Source organism: Tenrec ecaudatus, chromosome 16, assembly GCF_050624435.1.
Source record: "Tenrec ecaudatus isolate mTenEca1 chromosome 16, mTenEca1.hap1, whole genome shotgun sequence".
Taxonomy (NCBI): domain Eukaryota; kingdom Metazoa; phylum Chordata; class Mammalia; order Afrosoricida; family Tenrecidae; genus Tenrec; species Tenrec ecaudatus.
Window position 1 is genome coordinate 64,335,297 of NC_134545.1, and position 25,273 is coordinate 64,360,569.

The 25,273-nt window shown below is 41.0% G+C and overlaps 1 protein-coding gene across 3 annotated transcripts in view; it reads right to left on the reverse strand.

Annotated features, from left to right (window-relative positions):
• Nucleotides 1-25,273, reverse strand: part of UBE2D1 (ubiquitin conjugating enzyme E2 D1) — a 42,575-nt gene that overhangs the window by 8,120 nt on the left and 9,182 nt on the right. For all 3 annotated transcript variants that reach the window (XM_075534172.1, XM_075534171.1, XM_075534173.1), the window contains exons 2-3: nt 836-899; nt 709-740 (exon numbers count right to left, since the gene is read on the reverse strand). In XM_075534172.1, coding sequence (XP_075390287.1) covers nt 709-740; nt 836-899 — 96 coding nt within the window. The remainder of the gene's footprint in view (nt 1-708; nt 741-835; nt 900-25,273) is intronic.

Here is a 25,273-nt window from a genome sequence, read left to right on the forward strand (position 1 = left end):
CATCTCCTGAACTTTGAGAAAATACATTTCTGTTCTTTAAACTACCCCCTTGTGGTATTTTGTCACAGCAGTCCTAGGAAACTAAACCACACTCAATCCTAGAATCTAGTCGTGAGCGGTCAATGCCCATTCGTATATGACCAGGTTATTTTGCTCACGAAAAGCTTGTTTCAAGTCCTAACCGCCTCTCAGGTATACAAAGAAACATTTTAACCAAGGATAACAAATATTAATAGAAGTCAGGTAATTGTAACTTCAGGAAAATTGCAACCATATTAAAACAACACACATGAGTTGGCAAAGACAGATTCAGGGCAATATTTTATCAGTTTTCCCTCATAAATAGGTACAGTGATGAAACAATATTGAAAAGTGGTGCCTTACTTAGACTTATTTATGATCTAGTAAAACTATCAATGTGTGAATGATTATGCTTGGTTCTGAGCCAATGACTCTGTGTGGGTGTGTTCTTCTTTTAAAGATAAAGCAATCGCATGGGGTTGCAAGTTGTGGGTGACCCATGGCCACGCAGAGCGATTAAGGACCCGGCAAAGGAGAACATGAACATCATGAACCCTCCATCATATTTTGCTTTCTGAGGTTTTAAGTGTGCAAGCAAATTCAGCGTTAGCCACAAACATCGATTGAAGGTGAAATGGCAAGAATAATGGCTGAGGGATTAATTGCATATATATGAATCATACTTACAGGCCCCATAATAGTTGCTTGCCAGTGGAACACTGCAACAAACAAAGGAGTTTTGGAGTCATTAATAAATGTTTAAACATACATTATTAATATGGTAGCAAAATGCTAGAAATAGAGCAAAGCTTACAGTCATCTCCCACAGGTCCAGCTGAACAGTGAGCGGGTGGATCACGTTGCAAATCACTTAATTCCTAAAGAAAAGCAAAAACATTTATTGTTTATTTTTTGAGGAAAACAATCAAAAACCCATTAAGAGGAAATTATTTAAGACTTACACAGAGATGGAAAACAAACAAACAGAACACTGTCATCGAGTTGCCCTGCCTCACCGGGCTCTGTAAGGTGGAACAGCGCTGCCCCGCATTTTCTCAGGCTGTACTACTTTTCCTTTTTAAATCATTTTATTGGGGGCTCGTACAACTCTTATCACAATCCATACATGCATCAACTGTATAAAGCACATTAGTACATTCGCTACCCTCATAATTCTCAAAACATTTGCTCTCCACGATGATGCTTCTTCTTTAAAAACAATCTATTCTGCCACCCTGTGGCTTTTAATTTTTTTTTTTTATAGCACATTTGTACATTCATTACTCTCTCATTCTCAAAGCATTGCTCTCCACGTAAGCCTCCCCACCAGCTCCTCCTTTCCCCTCCCTCCCGGCTCCCCCTCCCGCTGTGCTTCTTTACAGAAGCAGAGACTGCCTTCTCTTTCTCCTGCAGAACAGTCAATGAATGCGTCTGAACCTCCACCTGTCAGTTAATAGTCCAACACTACCCCCACTGCACCACAGACACTCCTTGCTTGAAAGTTAGATAAAAAGAAAGAATGGTCAAGTCATGTTTTGGAACATACCAAACTGGTTCCACATAGAGATAATACAGATGCAAATAAATCATGCAGCGAAGCCTGTAGAGGACAGTGGAAGCGCAGAATCCATTTATAAGGTCCCTACGTGGATTAAGACCCGTCCAGGGATGTAAATCACCTTGTTTTCAGGCAGCTTTGTAAAGTCGTTTATGGCAGATGAGATATTAAAATATAATATCATTACATTTGATCTTCGTTTGGGCCCATTTTAAGTTGTTTCTGTTTTTAATATTTTCTGCTTTCTTTTCTGTTGAGATTTTTCTGTTTGTCAAGTCACTGTTGGCTTTTTGTTTGCTTCTTGTTTGTGTTTTGTATGATTTTCCATTATGAAACCCAAAACAGGTAAATAACTGGATAGAGACAATAGCTGGATTAATAATTACTTAGCAGCATGGCAGGTGCGTTTGGGTGAAATGAGGCACTAACAGCCATGTGTACTAGAAGACAATATTTTGAAATTGACTCTGGTGATGATTGCCCAATTGAATACTTAAACTATATGATGTGTGAAGTCTATGCCAACAAAACTATTTAAATTATTTACAAATAAATAAATAATGCACATACACAATCTGAGGCCCACTGATGCAGTAGTTAAAGCACTTAGCTGCGAACTGAATGGGTCAATCCCAACAACCAGTCCTCGGGAGAAAGAGGTGGCGATGTATTTCTGTAAAGATGCACAGCCTTGGAGATCCTAGGAAGCAGTTCTGCTATGCCCCACTGGGATGCTACGAAGTGAAATCACTGAAGGGCTATGAGTTTGTGTATCACAATAGAAACTTAATTCTGTTTTACTCAGAAAAGCCTTGAACCTATTCAGATTCCAAATGGCATGCTGCTCTTTAAATTCCCTTAAAATATTATGTAAAAATAAAGGTTTCCCTTTTTTTTTTCTTTTTTGCTCTGTGTCCTGATTGTACCTCCTTTGTTAAGAAGAGGTAGGGCTAAGAGATGAAATTCAACAATTGAATTTTGCAAAATTTCAAAGGTGTCTTATTAAAACTCAGTGATTATAGGAAAGAAGCACCTGATTGGACCACACATCAAAAATTGATTATTGTTGCTATAAGGTGCCTCAGCATCAGTTCCAATTCATAGCAATTCATCAACAGAACAAAACACCACTCTGCGCCACCCTCACAGTTGTTTATTTCAGTAGTGCTCTGGTGAGAGTACTTACATATCTTAGAATCTTTAGGTGGGGGTTCTCTTTGTCAAACCCTCTATCTGAAAACCATGTACCTGAAAATATGCCCTAATACATTGTCTGGAAACAATGCAACTGATGCAATGGTGCACATGTGCAGATAAAATGACAGAGACCCAGCAGAGACCATTCCCCACCCACAAATACACAGATCTTTAAAAAAAGGTAAGATGATGTGGTAATTATATAACCTGTTGTCAATTTGCGAGGATTAAGGTGGAGTTTGACCTGTCAATCAGGTCGCAGCTTGATGTTCTCATTTGGAGGCATGAAGGGGTTAAATAGCTCTCTGGTGGCAGGACGCAGGCTGACTCCCTGGGAGACATTCCGGCTGAGAAGAGACATGGACTAGTTCCCTAGTTCCCTGAGCTGGAGGAGCCACATAGAGACAAACCCCTGCCGGTGCTGAGATGCTTACACCGCCACTGGATCCACAACACTTTCCACCCACTGAGCTGTGATCCTCCTGCATTCGGCATCATTTCATGTGTTTCGTGAGTCTGAAGAGGACTTTATAGATTGTTATCAGACATATGGGTTAATATCGGACTTATGGACTTGATCTGGACCGGGCTGGGACGTTTTCTCAATATTAAATTGCTCTTGTATATAAAACTCTTCTTATACACATATGAGCATCTCTATGAATGTTTCTCTGGTCTACCCAGACTAACACAGATGATATTTTAGAAAATTCTAGGATGTGCCAACCAGGTCAAGATATAAAACTACAACCAAACAAATTATAACCCCATCTTTTTTCCTTAGACACTGCACTTTTAAATAATATACAAAAAATTAAGGATCACTTATATTCATCAAATTCTCTCTTTTAATTTTGCTTATTCCAAAATGTTTCTGAAACCACTTGGTTATGTGAGTTCTGCTAAAATTCGGCTCTAGCTAGCATATATAACTGCATCCTAGATTTCAGGATTAGATAGCTAGCATTCTTTTTTATCTACTTTTAGAATCATGAAGATACATGAAGTATTTATCTAGGGATTTTCATATTATGCCAGAAGAATGTGCTAGAACTTGGGGGTCAAATGACAGGGGTTGCCTGATTCATAACTAGCAAAATTACAGTTATGACATAGCAACGAAAATCATTTTATGGTTGGGGGGGTGTCACCACAACATGAGGAACTGTATTAAAGGTCGTGGCATTAGGAAGGTTGAGAACCTCTGCTATAGGTCCTTCCAGTAACTGCTCCCTCACCATCAGGCTTTCTGCCCAGACTCTTCATGGTTAAACTTTTATATGCTGCTGAGTTTAAGTACACATAAAATATCTCAAAGACGATGCATTTAAAAGTATTCAGGTTTTAATAATTGTTTAGGGCATAAGAGTAACACATAAAAAGCAGTATTGAACAGCCAATAAGTTGTCAGACGATTTTTAAGGTGGAACTCCCTTATTCAGATCACCTTCCTGATGCAATTAATTATGTACATTTATCATTAGAAAGCCAGAGAGAAATGTACGTGTAGTCAAAGTGTTAGAACATGTCCATCCAGGGGGTTGGTGGAAAACAGACATGTCACGCACACTGAGGCAACGACAGTGAAAGTGGAGACTGTGTAGGTCTGATTTCTGATGCCGCTATTTCACCTCAAAGAAAGAACAGTCCTGACAGCCTAAGACACGTCCCTAAGTATGTTCATCAGTGCAGCCTTCTGTGTGACTATGAAAAACTGAAAATGCCCTACAGGATCTTCAGTAAAGAAGTGGTTCCATACAGTGATACATTCATATTATAAAATACTGCGCAGCTGTCAATTAGAAAACCCTTCACAACCATCCACTGGTATCCTTGTGAGTTTGATTCCAAGACGCCACACGGATACCAAAACCAGAGGATGCTCTAGTCCCTTAAAGATACGGCACAGTAGCAAGATATGACAAAACAACGATGTATAAATTACCAAGGGCATATGAGGGAGGGGGAAGGGGGAGGGAGGAGGGGAAAAAAAAGAGGACCTGATGCAAGGGGCTTAAGTGGAGAGCAAATGCCTTGAGAATGATTGGGGCAGGGAATGTATGGATGTGCTTTATACAATTGATGTATGTATATGTATGGATTGTGGTAAGAGTTGTATGAGTCCCTAATAAAATGTAAAAGAAGAAAAGAGAAAAAAATGATTAGGGCAAAGACTGTACAGATGTGCTTTATACAATTGATGTATGTATATATATGAACTGTGAAAAGAATTGTATGAGCCCCAATAAATTGTTAAAATTAAAAAAAAAAAAAAGATACGGCACAGTATTAACATACGAAGAGGTACCCCAAAGAACCCGGAATTGCATTGGGTGGAGCAGAGATTTTGTAGTATCCCTTTCTCCCACTAGGTGGACATCAGCAACTCTTTGAATTAGTGTCCCCAGTGGCGTCACCTGGCAAGGTTCTTTCTAGTCACTGAATTGTTTTGTAAAAGCAGTTTCTCTCAAACCTCATTGAAGAGAACAGCATGTGCTGGTAGACTTTTGTTTCCTGCTAAGGAAAATGCCACAGAAACTGTGGTGAGATCCAGTGCAGCTCACATGGTCAAGTGTGCACGTGGTTTTCTTGTTTCAAAACGGCTGAAATGCCAGTTGATGACAAACCTCATTCTGGAACTCCGTCAACTTCCCAAATGGATGAATATGTCAACTCATGGCGCATTTGGAGTTCGTTCCAATAGATCAGACTGTTAATCAAACTTTCTATTTAGAGGCTCTGAAAAGATTGCCTAACTGTGTGGAAAAAAAAAGGCCTGATTTCTGGCAGACGGGAGGACTGGTTTTGACACCACGAAAATGCACCTGCTCACGCAGCCATCTGTGTGCCAGTTTTTGGCAAAAGACAGCACGCCTCTCTTGCCCCATGGACCTTTCTCACCTGACCTCTCTTCATGTGACTTCTTTTTGTTTCTGGGAATGAAGAGGGACATGCAAGGACAGTAATTTGAGGACATAGAAGAGATGAAGAAAAAATGAGGGAGATGCTGTCAGCCATCCAAACAGATGAGTTTGAAAAGTGTATCAAGAATGGAATCGCAGAGTTGACAAATGTATGAAGTGTGATGGAGGGTACTTTGAAAAAGGTGATGTTTGAATAGAGAGATTGTGGGGGGGGGGAAATTCTGGTGTGTGTGTGTGTGTGTGTGTGTGTGTGTGTATGTACCCCCTAGTAGAACTTATAAATATCCTACTTTAAATCACCTCTGGATTACTTACAATATCCAATACAATTTAAATGTTATATTACTGGTACTTTGTGTTACTACATTATTTTACTAGTACCTTAACTTTGAGGAACTTCTTTGAGCACTCAATTGGCTCCTATCACTCATATTCTCCATCCATTATTGGTTGAATTTGCAACTGTGGAACCTGAAGATACAAAAGATCGACTCCAAACAGGCATATCTCCAGAGATAAAAGTATTACAGGTTCAATTCCAAACCACTGCAATAAACAAACTTTTTGATGCCCAATTGATGAATTCTGCCTTAACACCCATTAACAGTGCTTATTATTCACCTAAAACCCAGTGTTATCAAGTTGATTCTGGCTCACACTGACCCTACTGGATGGAGTCAAACTGCTCTAAAGGACTTTTGAGACAATAAAGCTTATGGTAGCTCACTGCCTCACCTTTCTCCCGTGGACCAGACTGATGGTCTCAAACTACTGACATTTTGATGAGCGGTCCACGGCTTCACTCGCTGTACCTTTTGCTTATAAGAAACAACAAAGTTGCCGTCCTTGAGTCAATTCCCACTCAAATAAAAAGCCTCAGTTTTCTCCTGTGGTGGCTTTGAGCTGCTGCGACTGTGGTCAGCAGTCAAATGTTTGCATCGGGGCTCAGTACTGCCCAAATCAATTTAGAGGTCAATTATAATTGCCTCCTAATACTCTGTGTATTATTTCATGAGAATCTTTTAAAAGCACAGATTTGCTTGCTTCATTCCTCTGCTTAGAAGATTTCAAAGCCCCCTCATTGCTTATTAAAGACCAAATTCAGTCAATGAGAGCCTTTTCCAGTATATAATCCCTTTACCCTACACTTTCAACTGGGCTCCGCTTTAAAACTCACCCAGTGGTTCTCCAAAGAACTCCTAGAGTTTCCTACACCGCATTCAGGAAGCCTGTGAGGTCAAAACAAATTTCATAGCAAAACTGAGATGTTATTTGTCTTTCTTTTTTTTTTAGCACAAACACATTCATTTATTCATCAGAGGGGTGATCCTAATCAAGTCAACACTGGGAAATAGTTGCATGTAAAACTGTGTGTGATCCAAGTAATGGAATATAACAACAACAACAAAGCAGTACGGAGATTTGCTCATTGAACTGAGCTTGTTCCTTCTCACAGCTAATTCCTGTCCAAGCGATGATGGAATTTTTATTCTACTTTTTCATAGGTCCGAGTACAGGTGACATTGTTCATAACGCATTCCACCACTAATTTTCCAATTTTCTAGTGATTGTGCTCTCCTTCCCATCCCAATCCTGGTGTTGAACCAAAACACCATCTGTGAAGTTGCAGACAGTCTGAGTTTTTCTGCCATCAGCTGTGGTTTCTTCAAACTTCTCTCCCAGGTTACAAGAAAACTGTGTGGTTTTCAAAGTGCTCTCCGTTCACGGTGAGGGCTTTGCCATCACAAGTGATGACACAGTCAGGCTTGGCCATCGCCCCCATTTTTCGAAGAGCCATTCCCACTCCTAGTTCCTTCATGTATTCATCAAAGCCTTTGCTGTCCACCAGGCGCCATCTTCCCCTTGTCTTTCTTATTCTCACAGTGTCTTGTGAGTATACTGGAGTTTTCCAATGACTTCATGACATGTGATATCTTAACAGACTGAATGCACAAACATGTGAGAATCCAGCTGTCATCTATAAACTCGACAAGAAGATGGAAAGAAACATGGGTGAAGGCAGGCAGCGAGCAGTGTAAGATTTGAAAAAATTCACAATTTATCAAGGGTTCATGAGGGTAGGAGGAGGGAGGGAAAGAAGAGCAGCTGATAACAAGGGTTCAATAGAAAGAAAATGTTTTGAAAATGACAATGGCAACATATGTACAACATATGAACTTGATACAACTGATGGATGGATTGTTACAAGAGCTGCAAGAGCCTCCAATAACATGATTTTTTTAAAAAAAAGATGGACAAACTAGAAAACCATGCTACTCTTCTTGTGTGTTTTACAAAATATAGTTGTCATTTTGGGTTTTTTGTTTTAATTACTAATGCATTTGGTATTAATAGACATAATGCACATTAAGAACAGCTCTTTGGAGTCCACCATAATAAATAAATTATAAAGGGTCCTGAGAACAAAAAAGTTTGAAGACTATTCGACCAGCTGCATGTTCCCTGCATATGACAAAGCTTTGGGGTCTTCATCATTTTCCTTTTCCTGAAATAACTTTCTCCCTTACCTTCCTTTTTTGTTCTTTTATCATTTTATTGGGGGCTCATACAACTCTTCCCACAATCCATCAATACATCAATTGTATAGCGCACATTTGTACATCGTTACCCTCATCATTCTCAAAACCTGTGCTCTTCATGTATCTCTTCTTATGCTCAAATGTTACCCCTCACCTTTCAAAGGGACCTTCTCCTCAGAGGTCACTTTCAAAAACATGGGCTTTAGAGTTGGACCTAGGTCGCAACGAGCCTTGCTAATGACTCTTATTAGATGTTGGGCAATTTACTTAGCCAGTCTCCAACCTGAAGTGCGCCCCCTACAACAGGGATATCACTGGCTACCTTGAAGGACATTCGTCAGAATGAAAGGGAAACACGTACGGAAACTGCCTTGCATGTTGAAATTGTGAGCTGCTGTGGAGTCTCCGACTCACAGTGACACAGAGTGGAACAAAACACTGCCGGGTCCTGCACCATCTCCATGATTGACTGTGGATAGGTCTGCTGTTCGCCGTTGGGTTGTCATTGGCTAATTTGTAAAAGAAGATGCCTTTCTGTCTAGTCTCCCCGAGTCTGGAAGCCCCAATGAAACCTGTTCAGTGTCATAACAAGTGCCCACTGGCAGACAGGAGGGAGTTTTGCATGCCAATAAATTCTTAGTAAATGCCAATCTCTTCCCTCCCTCTCCTCCCCTCCCAAAATGTTTGTTTGCCATCCGAACTTTCATGCATTATATCCCTGTGTTTCTCTATAGTACTTAGCACAAAGTCTACGTGTCTGCTAGTAGAAGGTGTCTGATAGTATTTGAGACAAGCAAGAACATTTAAGGAATAATGTGATCAGTAGAAGCTAACCAAAAGAACCATCACAAATCTCGGCCTCATAGAGATGCAAATGATTGGATTCGGCAATGGGGAAAAAAATCAGTTACTCCTTTATGTGGATGTAGAGATTACACATCATTAAAAAGATTAGCATAATATCAGGTGCAGAGACAAAATTGCTTGGGTCACTTAAAACAGAAGAACATTTCTTCCCAGCGATGGCCTTGCGTGATGGCTTCTGACAACAGAAGTGGTGAGAAACGGGTCATTTTTGTCTTCAAGAAGTGGTGAAGCACACCATTATTATTCACAAATGCATCCATGGCGTGGGCTCCTGACTACTCAAGGAGGTCTAGAGCTCTGCCATGAAGGAGACAGGAGCACCAGATGCTCCCACTGAGACCAAGCTCCACAACACTGAATGGGTCAGAGAAATGAAGGCTGTCCGAGACCCTATCTATATGAGGTAGGCCGGAAACAGAATGAAGATGACGATTCACCAACTACCTCTGTGCATTGCTTACCGATATACCGCCCCCCACATAAGAAACAATGTGGATAAAAACACACGATTAACAAGCAGAAATATAAAATTAAAACAAAACACTGGGGACAACCTTTTAAACAACATATTATGATAGCAAAAACGGATCATCAAAATAATATTAATCATTAAGATATTAAAAACACATCCCACTGTCACAAGTGTTTTCAATTTTTAGAATGTATGCTAATCCGGTAACGTGTCCAAGGCCACACAAAATTCCTGTTAGGAATAGTTGTTTGAGTTTTTCTGGTTTAAAAGACCTCAAACTAAATATTTGGTCCTTACTGTTTATTTAGGATGCTGCTGTCCTACTTCGAGGACACAGCTCTGGGCGATGTTGGCAGGAGTTAATGAGGTGGTGTGGGGCCCGCCCTGCACGCATCAAAGTCGGTAGTCTGCTACTCACGAGCAGCTTCTGGTGCAGCTAACACACTGGGCTGCAGGTTTGCGGCAGGATAGTTCTCTTTTTTCGGTTCCATGCTCAATTTAACCAGCTAGGCTAATCATAGCAGAAGTTTATGAAGTACTTCCACATTCTTCCTAACAGGCATCATGATGATGATTTTACATCCACCTTCCGATTATAAAGATTTAATACAATGGCATCAGACTATGATGCTAATAAAAATTTTCAAGTCACTGGTCCCATATATTAATGATTAAACTAAGGACTGGAATTCCAGAACAACTTACTCAATTGGCAGGGGGCGGGGCGGGGAGAGAGCATTCATAAGTTATAGGTTTAAAAGGTATAGAAAAGATCCTCTGAATTCTTAGAAACTTAAAAGTAGCTGTAGTCCTTCTGTCTATAAAAATGTGGATGTGGTCATTGAAGTTTAAAATAGTCTAAGGAGTCCTGGATACGTTTATTTTAGTTTTTAAAGAAAAATTTACATTTGTAGAAAGGACGTATTTCCTAGGGCAGAAGAGTGATCTAGGAAGGAACTGCCATTAAATAATTTGACTCAAAATAACCCTTTATAAGCACTGATATAAGAAACACTAAGAAGTACGGTTACTCACGAAGAGATCACGGAACAGATGGGTAGGATAGCAAAATATGGTCAAGAAATCAGATGGTGCCTGGCTATTAGAAAAAATAGCATCTGGGGGTCTTATCTTAGAAGCTTGCTTAAGACAGGCAGTCATCTAAGTCCACGGGGAAGAAGCCCTGTGTGATCTAAGGACTGTTAATCATAAATTCCGAGACTAGAAGTCACTGTATTAGTACTTAAATTCTGAGCACTTGGTTTACAGAAGTGAAAAGCCAAGAGCCATCTGCACAGTCCTCTGTCGATTTGGCCCCTCTGACCACACAGAGTGCCCGGGAAAGTAGACTAATGCATATGTGGTGAGGTTAAAGCTGAATACATCATCATTTGTTCTCCCTCTTGACCCATTTGAAAGTTGCCCTCATTTTTATCATTTTCTGCTTTCTTTTGGATTAAGGTTTTTCTGTTTTACGTTGTTACTTTTGTTGGATTTTTGTGGTGGGGGTTTGTTTTCTTTTGTAAAAAGGTGTTTCTTTAAATGAAATCCAGGATAAGTAAATCTATAGAGACAGTAACTAGGTTAATAGTTTCATAAAGTTATGGCTGGGGAGGTTGGGAAAAATGAAGAGCTAATAATAATGAGTACAAGAATGAGGAAAATGTTCTAAAACTGATTGTAGTGTTGACTGTACAACTTTAAATAACATGTTAAAACCATCGGAACATATGGTATGTGAATTGCATGTCAATAAAACTGTCTTGAAAATTTTTAAGTAGCATTATACGATCTGGTAAATATAGAAAGTCACATGGATGGCTTCAGCATTGACCTTGTAATCCACCTCTTTAAACTTTGGCACACTTCAGACCTGTACTTCAATATAAGTCACACTTACGCATTACACAGGGGGTTGCTGGAGGCACAGAGACAGTTCGTGTTTTCTATTTGCCAGTTATTTCAAAGAGCATTCAGGACTGCTGCATGCTGCCGTGCAGGCCAACTCCCAGGGGTGCCATTCACAGACCACAATGTGAATGACGTCCCCTGGAGCTAGCAGAGATAGTTTTACTATGAAAGTTGCACGTCAAAGAAAAGAACAACATGGTATTTAATGCCAGCTTAGGATGTCATCACCATCTTAGATAAACAAATATAACACTTTTGATGTGGAAGCAAAAGTAATGATGTTTGATATCTGAGTGGAATCAGTCCTTATTTTAACTTCAGTTATTACATTAGTGTGATGAAAATGGAAAGGAAACAATAGCAAACTTAGAATTAAAGAATTAAAAAGCAACAACAGCGATAAACTAGTGGAAGGCGGGGAGAGGATGAAGGAGAATATTTTTATTAAATGGTGCTGGAACGACTGAGTATTTTTATGTCCCCCACTTCAAACCATACAAAAGAATCAATTGTAGGAATGGCAAAACAATAAAACTTTTCAAAGAAAACTTGATGGCCTTGGGGAAGAATGAGTTCCTAAACAAGACATGCAGATGTCCTGAACAGGACACCACTCAAACGCACTGCCATCGAGTTGATGCCGACTTGGGGCGACTGTAGGACAGGACAGAACTCCCCTGTGAGTTTCTGAGACTGTAACTCTTACAGCCCCATCTGTAAGAGGAAAAAGCGGCAAAGTTAGATTTGATTGTTAAAATTAAGTGTATCTGTCCCTCAAAAATGGAGCCCTGGTGGCATAGTGGGTTGGACTGATAACTATAAGGTCAACAGTTCAAAACCATGACTGTTCCATAGGAGAATGAGGCTTTCTACTCCTGTAAATAATTACAGTCTTGGAAACCCACAGGAGCAATTCTACTCTGTCCTATAGGGTCGCTATGAGTCAGAATTAGTTGATGACAGAGTGAGTTCCTCAAAATATAAGTGGACCCACAAACACTTTTTAACAAAAGGGGAAAACTAATCTCCAGCTTTATATGGAAGGAAAGAGGCCCCCAATAGCTAAAGCAATATTAAGGAAGAATAAAGTAGGAGATACCACAAGACTAGGTCCAGAACTTAAGATCAAGCAACAAAACCCAAAAGAGCCTGGTCCAGACAGATATACAGGCCCATGTAATAGAATCCACTCACTGCCATCAAGGCGATTCTGACTTGTTGAGAGATCATAACTCTTGTACATTGCTGGTGGTAATGTAAAATTGGACTGGCACTATGGGAAAGTGCTTCCCCAAACAGCTGGAAATAGAAATAACTATGATGCAGCAATCCCATTCTTAGATACCATAGATACTCATGTGTAAGTTGACCTGAATATCAGCCACGGCACCTAATTTTACCACAAAAACTGCATAGAAACTGTGCTGGAAAACGCAGCTTATACACGAGTATATCGGTATATATCCCAGCAAATGAGAACAGTGAGGCTAACAGACATGCACACTTACGTTCACTGAAACCATTCACAACAGCAAAGGGACGGAAATAAGCTAAGTGCTCATCAACTCATGAATGAAAGTAGAAACTGTGGTATGTGGAATACTACATGAGGCTAAAGATTAATGGGGAGTACTTGAAATGTCTTATGAAGTGGACGACTTCAGAGAGCATGATGCTGAGTAAAATCAGTCACACGCAGAGAACAAATATAGTGACTCCACTGTCATAAAAAATCAAGAATAGTTAGATACACAGAAAGCACCATTCTTGGACAGTTACCAAGGACGAGAGTGGCATCACTTGCTAGATAGTCAACGTGTTCATATTTATTACGGAAAAAGCACTGCAATATGGAGGGCATCAGTGTAACAGGACCAAGGTAAATGAAGAAACTCAAGGACAAAGGACAACTACAGTAAATGCTGTAAGATAGCGAAGTCTGCAATGACAGTACGAACAGGCAAAAACATGACTCACCTAAGTCACACACGCTAAAAAGAGCAACCATTAACAGAGAGAGCTCTGGGCCGGTCCTAATCCGAGCCATGCTGACCCCCACCCTAGAAGAAAGCATTGCAGAGGTCAACACTGAAGCTACAGGCTGGGGAGAGGGGCCGGCCTGTCCTCCCATATAGAAGCAAACTAAGAAAAAGAGAGAGTGAGGTGCTAAACCCCATCCTGACACACCAAGTCCTGAGGACAACGTCCCTACTCAGAGCAGCTAAAACACAGAGAGAACTGCAGGGCTGACAACAGCTTGAGATCTGATGTCCCCACAGTGCAGCAGAGTGCTACAGAGGGCAATGGTGGGGACACGCGGACAGTGAGTCTGATCTGACCTCCCCACAGTGGGGCGGAACAAGAAGGGAACCTTACAGACCACCAATAGGAGCAAAGTCACGAAGCCCTAAGAAATCCCGAAAACAGACTTCAGACTGGGGTGGTGGGGTGGTGCCTAGAGGCCCGCCAGACTAGTGGGGAAGACAGTCATAAAGGTCAGCAGACAGACCTGAAACTATGTATAGGGCTTTTTTGTTTTGGTTTTGGTTTTTTGCTTCTTTTTTGTTGCTGTTGTTGTTGGTTGGTTGTCTGTTAATTGGTTAGTGTTTTGTCTTCATTGTATCTGCTTGGTCTACCTATATAAGATAGGCATAAGAAGCAAGCCTGAGGAGAAAGCACCTGACCCACAGTTCCAGGGGGGTCTTGGGAGAGGAGGAGATGAGGGAAGGAGGCGGTGAGCAAACATGGTCATTAACAGGGGAACAACTAGGGATGTAAAAATCGATGACAAGGGCATAGAGTTCCTGGTAGTGGTGAAGCAGCTGTAATCTAGCTGTGAGGAATCACTGAGAGGCAAACAAGGGGTGAAACACAATACAGGGACAGGAAGAAGGTTAAAAAAAAATAGAAGAAAGCACTAGGAAGCCAAACTATTTATAAAGGTATAAAACAATTTATAGAGGTGTACGTATGTAAATATATTAATGCATAACAATAAGTGTATTGGCCTATGTACATATATTTATATGGCAATACATTGAGGCAGTCCTTGGACTCTAGGCCTCTACGTAAATATTCCCTCAACACAAGAACACTTGGTTATAATGATGTGAGACTGGGCGACCCATCGCCCCGACATAATCACTGAAAACAAACTGGGCGTGTAAACAAATGTGGTGAAGAAAGCAGATGGTGCCATGCTATTAAAAGTCTGGGGTCTTAAAAGCCTCAAGCCAAACAAACGGCCATCTAGCAGGGAAGCAACAAAGTCCACACAGAAAAAGCACAACAACCTGTGTGATCACAAGATGTCAACAGGAGCAGACACAAGAAATTAAAAAATAAACAACCCCATGGAGTTGATGGAAAGGGGTCAAGGTGGAGACCCAGAGCCCATCTGTGGATAACTGGACATTCCCGTACAGAGGGCCTGCATGGAGGAGAAAATGCATTCAGGGGGCAGTTTACAAAACACACAACACTCCTTCCTCCCCCCAATATTATGATCTCGGTCTTACCTTGCAAATCCTGCTAGACTGGTGTATATATAATTGCACAGATGAGAGCTTTCAATATATGGAATCAAGAAAGATAATCCCCCCCAGAATCAGTAATGGGAGTAACGATTCCAGGAGGGTAGGAGAAAGGATAGGGGAAGATGTGGGGGAGGGAGAACAGATAGCAATGACAGCAGAATAACCCCCCTCAAGGGGTATGAATACCAGGATAGTAGGTGAAGGAATAGAATGGGTGGTGTAAGATATGAATAAATAATACTAACAATACATAATGTATTAAGGGTTCATGGGGGTGGCAAGGTGTGGGAGGGAGGGAAGAAAAGAGTTGATATCAAAGGGCTCAAGAAGAAAGATAATTTTTAGAAATTGTTGATGCCAACAATTGTACGTGTCCGCTTGATATAATGGATGTATGGATTATTATAACATATGTAAGAACCCCCAATAAAATGATTATATAAAAATAATGTTTTAAAAGACAAAAAAATACGTGAGTGGTTACACTGGTAGGTATGTATGCTGGATGGGTATGAGTACAGCATGTGTATAATATATGCTTATATGTATTATATATAATATTCATATATATAATAAAACACATCACGCAACAGTTATGAATACTTCTAAGACTCATTTAAACTCCCCACGAGATTGATTTACTGAGTTTCATGGCTCAGGACCATAGTCTTATGGGACAATTAGGTCACTTGGCATAACTTAGTTCAAAAAGATAGTGTTCTACATTTTATTCTGGTGTGTAGTGTTTGAGTTCTTCATAATCTGAGAGTGGCCATCTAAAATACAAGTATTAGTCTCTTTGCATCTGGAGCAAACAAAGGAGAGTGAACGAAACAAAGAATTTAAGGAAGAAATTAGTTCACAGAATTAATGACCTACACGAACTAGAGTCTCTTTTACCGAGAACAGAAGAATTAGATTAGATGGTACCCAAATCCCACTACCAACCATTCTAACCAAGGACACAATAGAGGGTTCCAGTTAGAATGGGGAGGGGGAAGCAAATTCTGTGGGATGCAAAAGGGGGTTTCCCCCAAGTTGTCTCCCCAAAATATATGCCAAACCTAAGACATGGCTTGCTACATATGGTAAATGACTGTGCACTTGGAAGTCAACGCAAGCTGCTTAGAGGTTAACCTCCTTGAGCATTATAAACCATCTAGAGCAGGCATCCTCAAACTACGGCCCGCGGGCCACATGTGGCCCGCTGGGGACATTTATCTAGCCCTCCAGGTGTTTTTGCCCCGTTTGTTTTTTACTTCAAAATAAGAATATGTACAGTGTGCATAGGAATTTGTTCATAGTTTTTTTTTAACTATAGTCCAGCCCTCCAATGGGTCTGAGGGACAGTAAACTGGCCCCCTATTTTAAAAGTTTGAGGACCCCTGATCTAGAGCAACCACACTGTACAGTCTGTCCCACCCTAGGTAGAGCCCACTCCCTCCTGATAAGAGTAGTGGATTGTTTCCTTGAGGGACAGCCTAGGGACAAGGTTGAGTCCACTCAAGGATGACCAAAATTAGGCTACCATCTTGAGTCTCTGGTCCACCCATCTTGTCACATGTGTACCTTTAGTATCTCCCCTTCCTTTTACGTGTACATCCATCCCTAGCTCATCCCCTTCCTGTCATGTGTATGCCTACTGTACAACCCCTTCCTGTGACGTATGTGGTTACCTGGTAATCAGTGGGGCTTGCATGCACCCAAATATATATAGGCCTTGGTCAGAAATAAAGAGCATAAGCTCTCTCCTCCCTCCTCCTCCTCCCACTCTCTGCGTGGACCTGGCTGCTTAGATCATGGCTGTCCTAGAGATGAACATGCTACCATGGAATGTGTCTGACTCCTTTATTTTATCTTCTCGCCTACCTTCCCTAAGATCTTCTTGGCTTTCCTATAATCTTTATGTATTATAACTGTACAATTGCTCCTACATCCCCATGGATGTTAGAGGCCGGTCTACTCTAACAAAATCCATTCAAAATATCAGATTTTCTGGAATCTTAAAGATGAGACATACCACTGAGACTATCACCCTAAGATATCCTTTGAACCTGGAACTGAGGCTGCTCACTCTCAGAGGTCACCTTTCAGCCCAGTAACAGATTAGCCTATAAAACATACAATGTCAGACATGAGGAATGTGTATCTTTAAGCAATCAACTAGATAAGTCCAAATGGGTGCCATTTATGCCAAAGCAAAGGTGAGAAAGCAAGAAGAGGCGGGGAAACGGTCTGGATGGAAATGGCGCCGTCTAAGTGGGAATGGTTAGAGTGCGGACACATCACAGGGACAACAGCCAATATCACAGGAAGTTTGTTCTGACCTATTGCATGAGAATCTAATTTGCTGTGTGAACTTTCACCTAACACACACTAAACATTTTTTGAGAAGAAAGCCATAAATCACTCTTTGTGGCGATGGTGAATGATGGTGAATTTTCCACTCTTTGACCTATGGCTTTAAAATAACCTGGACGTGCACCTCTATGAGGTGGTACCCAGCCTCCCCACGTCTGGGTCCTGCCCTTTCCTGGGCCTTCTGTTTTTCATTCAAGGCCACATTCAAAAGGCTGAGAGAGGTGGATCCTTTACAGATGGGGGGTGGGGGTGGGGAGAGGGCAGGAGGGAGGGGAGGGTTATGTACTCACCCAGGCCCCTCCCACCAACTTCCAATACTGAATGTTTCAATAAACTATCCTACAGAGATCTTAATGAAAAGGTTCCCCACAGGGGAGGGGGATGCAAAGCCGAATTTTAAGTCTCCAGTGGAATCTAGAATTTCTAGAGCCAATCAACTGCCAAACTGTCTTGAGAGAAATCTTTAAATCTTAAACCAAAACTTTAAGAGTGTCCTTTGAACCAAGCAATAGTTTGGCTTAATTAGTAAAGTATATCTACCTTGAAGGAGCCCTGGTGGTGCAGTGGTTATGAGTTGGGTTGCTAACCACAAGGTCAGCAGTTCGAAACCACCAGTCATTCCCAGGAGAACGAGGAGGGTTTCTACTCCTGTAAGAAGTTACAGTCTCAGAAATCCACAGGGACAGTTAGCATTGAGACTCGTTCCTTCTTTAATTTAGTCTGCACTGTGATGAGCACAGTGCTTTTTAAAAGAATCACCTATATGGGATCAAATCGACAACAGCAACTTGGAAGGTTTGATATGTATGTTAAGTTTATGTTAATGCTCATATAATATTCTGGAAAAGGGTAGCAAGAATGGCTGCACAATTTGAAGAATGTAACCATTGTAACTGAAACTATGTATTATTTGGTATGTATATTTTCACCAAAAAATAAAATAAAAATTTAAAAGGTTGATGAAAAGTATGAAAAAGCAATCCACTGAAGTTGGAGAACATTCATGAAAGACATGTATATGACAAAAGACTCGCACCCAACATATGTATATGGCGGGTCGGGACTCACCCTACCGATCAACCAGAAGAAGACAGGCTTGAACAGGCCCTTCACAGAAGAAGCTATCCCACTGACCATAGACATATTACAAAGAGCTCAGAAAATGAAAACCACGATGCTATGCCACGGGACTACCCCAGCAAATGGGTTATAAGATAAAAAGCAAGCAAGAGGTAGGAAGGATGTAAACCAACTAGCACTAGTGGAATAAAACTGACAGTAAGCACTCAAGGTGAATATAGGGACAGTCTATGACCCAGCAACTGCAAGGGGTCTACCTAACAGAAACAAACAACCCATACGTCTACCAATGGCAGAATGAATAGTTTGCAGCCTATTCTAGCAGTGAGAATATGCTTTCTATTTCCTCTCTGGTGACTTTTTAAAATTCAAAATTGAAATATATACCTCCTTCCCTTTGAGACAAAGTAAACTTCAAACAAATGACCTTATCCCTAAACATAGATAAAGCAACAAAATCATCAATTGGTGAAGAAGAAATGATGAAGATAAAAGTAGTTTGTGTCAATGAAGCAACTTTCTGTTCTAATGTGATTAACACTGAATTCTAGAAAACAGCTAAGGTTATCTAAATTTTAAAGTAAAACCATGAGGTATATTAATGAAAGATACAATATAGAATATCATCCTTAATATTTTACCTGGACATAAAAAAATAATACTATGACGTCGCAAAAACAGATACTTATGAATGGATATAGTCTTAGAGGCTAGGTGCCTCTGTTTTAGCTCAGCTTTCTATAGCAGACAGCCAGAAAAGTACTAAAGCTCTGAAACCGAATTTTAAACTGGCACAGATGGCATGTTTAGAACATTCCCACAATATGGGGAGTGTTCTCCATAAAACCGACCCAGCACAGGCCCGGCCTCTAGGGACCTTACAATCTAAAAGTAGATGAGGCAGCCCAATCGAAAGAACGTAAACACATAAAAGGAAACAAGGGAACGTCAGAAAAATGCCTAAATTCATCTCCCAGGTCCCAGAAGGGAAACAGTCCAATCTGAATAGTCGGCAATACAAGCAAAACAGAACTACACTAGTTACCAACAGACTTGAGTGATTCTGGGCAGTAAATACTCCCTACAAAATTCTGCTGATCGGAATGAAGAACATGCCTCATTGTTTTCAATGGTCAACTTCAGAAAATGTAAACCTCAGTGACAGATATAATCTCTATCAAATTGATTGCCTGGTAAAAGAGCCCAGGTGATTATACTACCTGCCCCCTTAAAGACGTATAACGTGGCAATACTACAATCGAGGGGCACTCTGAGTCAGATGGACTCGGTGGCCGGAGTGGGTGTAAAGGCTATCATGCAGTCCACACAAAAGAACTGGTTTACAGTCGAAAATTTAATGGACCCAAAGCACATGAAAAGTATTGTTTCAGAAATCTATGTCAACAGGCAATTTATTACTGTGGGATCTTCGCAACTCCTAAAACAAAATGCCAGTGATCTGTTATGTGTATGTGTAATATTTTATTGTGTTTTATGTGAAAGCAACTAAGTTCTCATTTGACAAACTGCTCATTAAGTTTAGCTATATTTTTCTCCACACGTCAACATTCTTCATTTCACTCTGGTTGCTGCATCCTAGTGTCTAGTTTCACCGGCCACGTATCTACTCACCTTTGCTTAGAGTCAATGTTAAACTGTTAGACTCAAAGAGATGATTTTTTTAATGGTGCACAGATTTTTTTTTAATGGTGCATATGTAATCTGTGTGTACCAATCTGGTCAATTGCTAAAAGATGACCTCTGTGGATCGTTTCAGCTCAAAGTTTAAAGAGTATCTTAGAGTGATGGTCTTGGAATCCTCTGGCTCAAGTGGTCCAGTAGATCTGGACTACTTAAAAATTTAGTACATAGCAATTCTTACTAAATTACATTTTTAGTATTGTCTCTTTGAGTTACAGTTGGTGTGTCCATAAATAAGCATTTCATGGGCATTCGGATCAGAACCTGATCTCCTTATCTAGCTGTCTAAAACTACTTACTAGAGATAGTCAAACTATATAGACATTAAGTAATTGTCAGAAATGTCTCCAAATACAGAGCCTTGTTAAGCTTCTGAATTAAAGGACATCTTTAAGTTAAAGCACGTAGCTTCTTCCTGGAAGCTTTCAAAATGTTGACAATGTCCAATTAATTAAGATGTAGGAACCACATTCACTTCAACTGGCTGCTTCCCTGTCCTTTTGGACTTGGTGTGTTTCTCTGGCAAAGGCTGTTCACTTAAAAAATAAGATAATACAGCCAAATTTCTCTCTCTCTCTCTCTCTCTCTCTCTCTCTCTCTCTCTCTCAGGCACACACACACACACACACACACACACACAGAGAGAGAAGTTAAAAAAAAAGAAAGTGATATTTCTTGAACCTGATCATTTTTATTGAAAGTACAATTCAAGGAAACATAACTCACAGTGAATGTGTTCCTGGTGTTTTCGAACTGTGCCTACCGCATCCCAATGCATAACCACAACACTACCAGGAGGCTTACGGATATCATTTCCCTTTCTACACTATTTCCATCAAGATAATCACAAAAATAAAAATACATCTTAGAGAAATTCAAGGTAACGCCATAAAAACTCTTTCAATGTACTTTATTACAGCTTGAGGATAGCTCTGAATTGGCACTGACTGGATGGTAGTGGGTTTTGATTTTGTGGTTAACGTGTATTCATTTACTCATAGCTATAACTCAAACTCTAAATCTAGAAGCCTCCATTGGATTCCTTTTCCCCTTTACTTCCTGCCTGGCTTTCCTACCCTCTCACATGATTCAGTAACTGTTGAGACTGCTCTGCAGAACCCTCCCATTCAAAAGGCCATGGGAGTAGGCCAACCAGAGAGGGCAACTGAGGTCCAAAAGACAAGAGCATAATCTAAGAACCCAAAACAGGCACTTCAGATAACGGGGCTCAAACCAGGTAAACACTATTAAAGCATCTGGAAACAGATTGGATAGCAGAAGGGTGTCTGAATAGATTGCTTAGCATGATTCTGTGCCTGATTCAAAGAGCCAAGTAGTGATAGGCAGAGACAATCATTATGACCAATTCAAAAGTACTCAGTAGTGTAGACACCTTGGAATTTTCCTCATATAGCCGTCCTTTCTTTAATTTTCTTCTGCTGCTTCCATAACCCAGACTTAGCTTCGATCTCACTTCAGACAAGTGCACTGATGCCTCAGTTGACTTACTATCCTATTCCTTGTCTATACGTTGCTGCCAAAAAGATCTTCCTGAGGCTATCATGTCAAAACTTTGCGATGTTTCCTTAGCCTTGAAGTAAGATTTAGAAATCCCTAAAACTGCTTACAGATCCTTCAGGACTCCTAGTCTCTAGCCTCACTGCTGATACTGCCCTCCAGTGAATGCCTCTGCGCCATGACTTTTGATTGTCCAAGATATTGATCTTACCCCTCACTTCAAACGTGTCCTCCTTGCAAATATCTCCACCTATAGAGATCCTACAGGACAGAGGAAAACTACCCCACAGTTCCCAAGGCTATAAATCTAAGGAAGCAGACAGCCACAAAACTGCCAAGCCTTCTGTTAGCAGGGGTATGCTTAAACCACTGCACCACCAGAGCGCAATTCCCTTTGTTCCCTTTAGACATTAAATTCTTAATCACTACCAAACACACACACACGCGCGCGCGCACGCACACTTTCCCTCCTTCCCTTTTACATTCAGGTCTCAGCATACACATCAGTTCATTAGGGAGGCCTCCAGTGGGTCCCTGGCTGTATTTCCAGAATATTCTGTGCTTCCCTTTCCGTGACATCCATCCCGTTGACCACAACGCATAGTAAACCACCTTGCCTCTATAAAGGAAAAGTTTCGTGTCTAGAACAATGATGAAATAAGCAGGTTCTTTACTCCCAAATCTTCAATAGCTTCCCAAGCTTTGCCATTAAATACACACTTCTCCACTTGGGCCTCCAAGTTCCTCCTCAATACGACCCTCACCGTCTCCCATTCCTGGAATGTTCCTCCAATACAGAATTATCTCTTTGTTCCTCAAACAAGCCAGAGGCTTTCTACTCCGGTGCTTCCTTTGTGTCGCTTCCTCAAACATGGCTTTCTAGGGCTTTCAAACCCCTACAGATTTCTTCCGGCCTACATCCAAGTATAGAATCATTCCTGGTCACCTCCGTCCTCCCCACTCACACCCCCCCAAAATAAATAAATTCAGCTCACCCAGATTGGTCTCCCTCTTCAAGTATTTTCTAGTTTTTCAATGGCACATCCCTAGTTTACCTAGTCGCCTTAGTCCATTTCTAATCCACATTAATTTTAAGTCCTTAGACAATGATGGTCACATCTTCCATTTTTGATCTGTCTCCTTGCAGCATTTAGTACTTACCTTGCATTCAAAAGATACCCCACAAGTATATTAACTCTGTTAAAGGTAAGGGAGGCAGCTATCTAAATATATGAGAAAAAATTCCTTTAAAGTACAAACAACAAAAACCCACCTGTCAAATACATGGAAGCTAAATGGAGTAAGAAAGGCATGTTATCTCACAAGCAGATCTAATAGAACACATTTCAGTTGCATCACAAATAATCACTCTTTAGTCACAGAGTCAATACATCTTTAGGGACTCGTTAGCCTGATATATTGAGGTATTCACATTTATGTCAATTCCGAGATCGCAAAGCAAATAGAATTTTAACTCAAATTTCAAGTAGCTACAGCACTTAGTACCACCATTCAACTTTATTCTTGGCCATTTTTGCTTTTTGCTAACAAAAACACACGGCAAATAACAGTACCGAAGCTTGGTTAAAACTAAGAACCAGAAAGATCCTTACAATTTATCTAATTAAGCCTATTACATTTCTAGATAAGGAAAATAAACATTTAATGATTTCATGCCCAAGGTCACAAAAACAATTAGGACAGAAGTCCAGATCACCTGCTTCAATCCACCCCCAGCTCTCTCCCCAGCCAGCACAGGACTCCTCTCAGACTGCCACTACTGCAGCACAGGGCTCTCCGCTAGCTCCAGCTCCAGCTCCAGGAGTGAATGAAGACCATTTGCACATTCTCAGCAATGCTCGAGAATGAAAAGTGGGAAGAGCGAAGGAATACAAGGAATTCTTTTCATCTTTTCCCAGGAGCCTTTTTAGTGCTTATAAAAAGATTAGAAATGAACATACTGCTTCATATGCTTTGAAGGGAGTGGTTGTGTCCATAGACACTCTGACAGGCAAGAAAAACATGATAGGAAATTACTTACAGATTTAAAAAATACAGTGGTAGAGTTTTGACACATAATGAGGCAAGCTACACAAAGCATTTTGAAGGCTGTATTATCAGTAGTTATTGTTTATCTCACAGTAACCAAGAAAGAGTGCTGCGGAGAAAGAAAACAAGACAAAAACTCGCTGTCTATTTCTTAAGCCCACTTCAAACATGCCAACAAATATTTTTTACTAATTTTTTTTAAATTGCTCTATCCGCTAAAATGGGCGAAAGATGAGGTCTTCTACTTCCATCAAAAGTGAGTGTCAGACACTCAAAGGGGCAGTTGCACCCTGTCCTGTGGGGTTGCTGTGAGTTGGCATCGACTCAATGGCAGTGAGTTTGGTTTTTATCCCTAAGAAACATGGTGGCATAGTGCTTCACTGGAGAAAGATGAGGCTTCGTGCTCCCGTAAAGATATACAGCCCCAGAAACCCACAGGGGCGGCTCTACTCTAACCTATAGGGTTACTATGAGTGCCAGGTGCATGACAGGGAGTTTTGGAAGCAGGTGCATGACAGGGAGTTTTGAGTTCTTGTCCCCAATGAGTGGCATCATTAACAAATGTTAAGGAGCCCTGGCAGCATGGTAGTTAAAGAGCTTAATTGTCATGGCAGTTACATAATGTCATGTCAACTTGATAAACAGAATGTAGGGGTGGAGTCTAGCCTGTCAATCAGGCTAGAAAACACCCACCAGGTGGATTCTGGAAACTTCCTCTCTACCTCCCTTAAGGCGGTATGCTCTCTCTCCTATACTTTCCTCGGACAAGTCACATGGAGCCACGCTGATGGAAGCCAGAGCCCTGGAGACGCTTTCACCGCCACTGGATCCACAAGACTGTCCACCCAGTGGCCTGTGATCCCCCTGTATTTGGCATCATTGCATGTGTTACGGGAGTCTGGAAAGGAATTTATGAACTAGTATCAGACAATGGGCTAATACTGGATTTATGGACTTGATCTGGACTGGGCTGGGATGTTTTCTCGATATACAATTGCTCTTTGATATAAAGCTCTCTCTACACACATATGAATGTCTCTGGGTTTGTGGCTGTAGTCAATCCGGTCGAACACAGTTGTTAACCAACAGATCTATAGTTCAAACCCATCAGCTGCTCAAGAGAAACATGTGGCAGGCGCTGTCCATGAAGATTTACAGCGTTGGAGACCCACTGGGGCAGTACTACCCTGTCACAGCGGGTCAGTGTGAGTCAGAATAGATGCTGGGACAGTGGTTTGATTTGGTTTCTACGCTAGGATGCTGAACCAATTGCAGAGGAGCTTCCAAGCAAAAACAAACAAGAAAGGCCTGGTAAGCTACTCTGACAATTACCGTGAAAACCCTACAGGTCACAGCTGTTTTATCCGCGACAGTCAGGAGGCTGGCGCAGGATGAGGCAGCGTTTTGTTCTGTTGAGCATGGGAACTCCACAAATCAGGAGTGGGATTAACTGCAGCTAACCACAACACTCATGAATACTCTGCCTGTATATCAGTGACTAAAAAATCCCAGAAAACAATAAGCATTGGCAGTTTGTA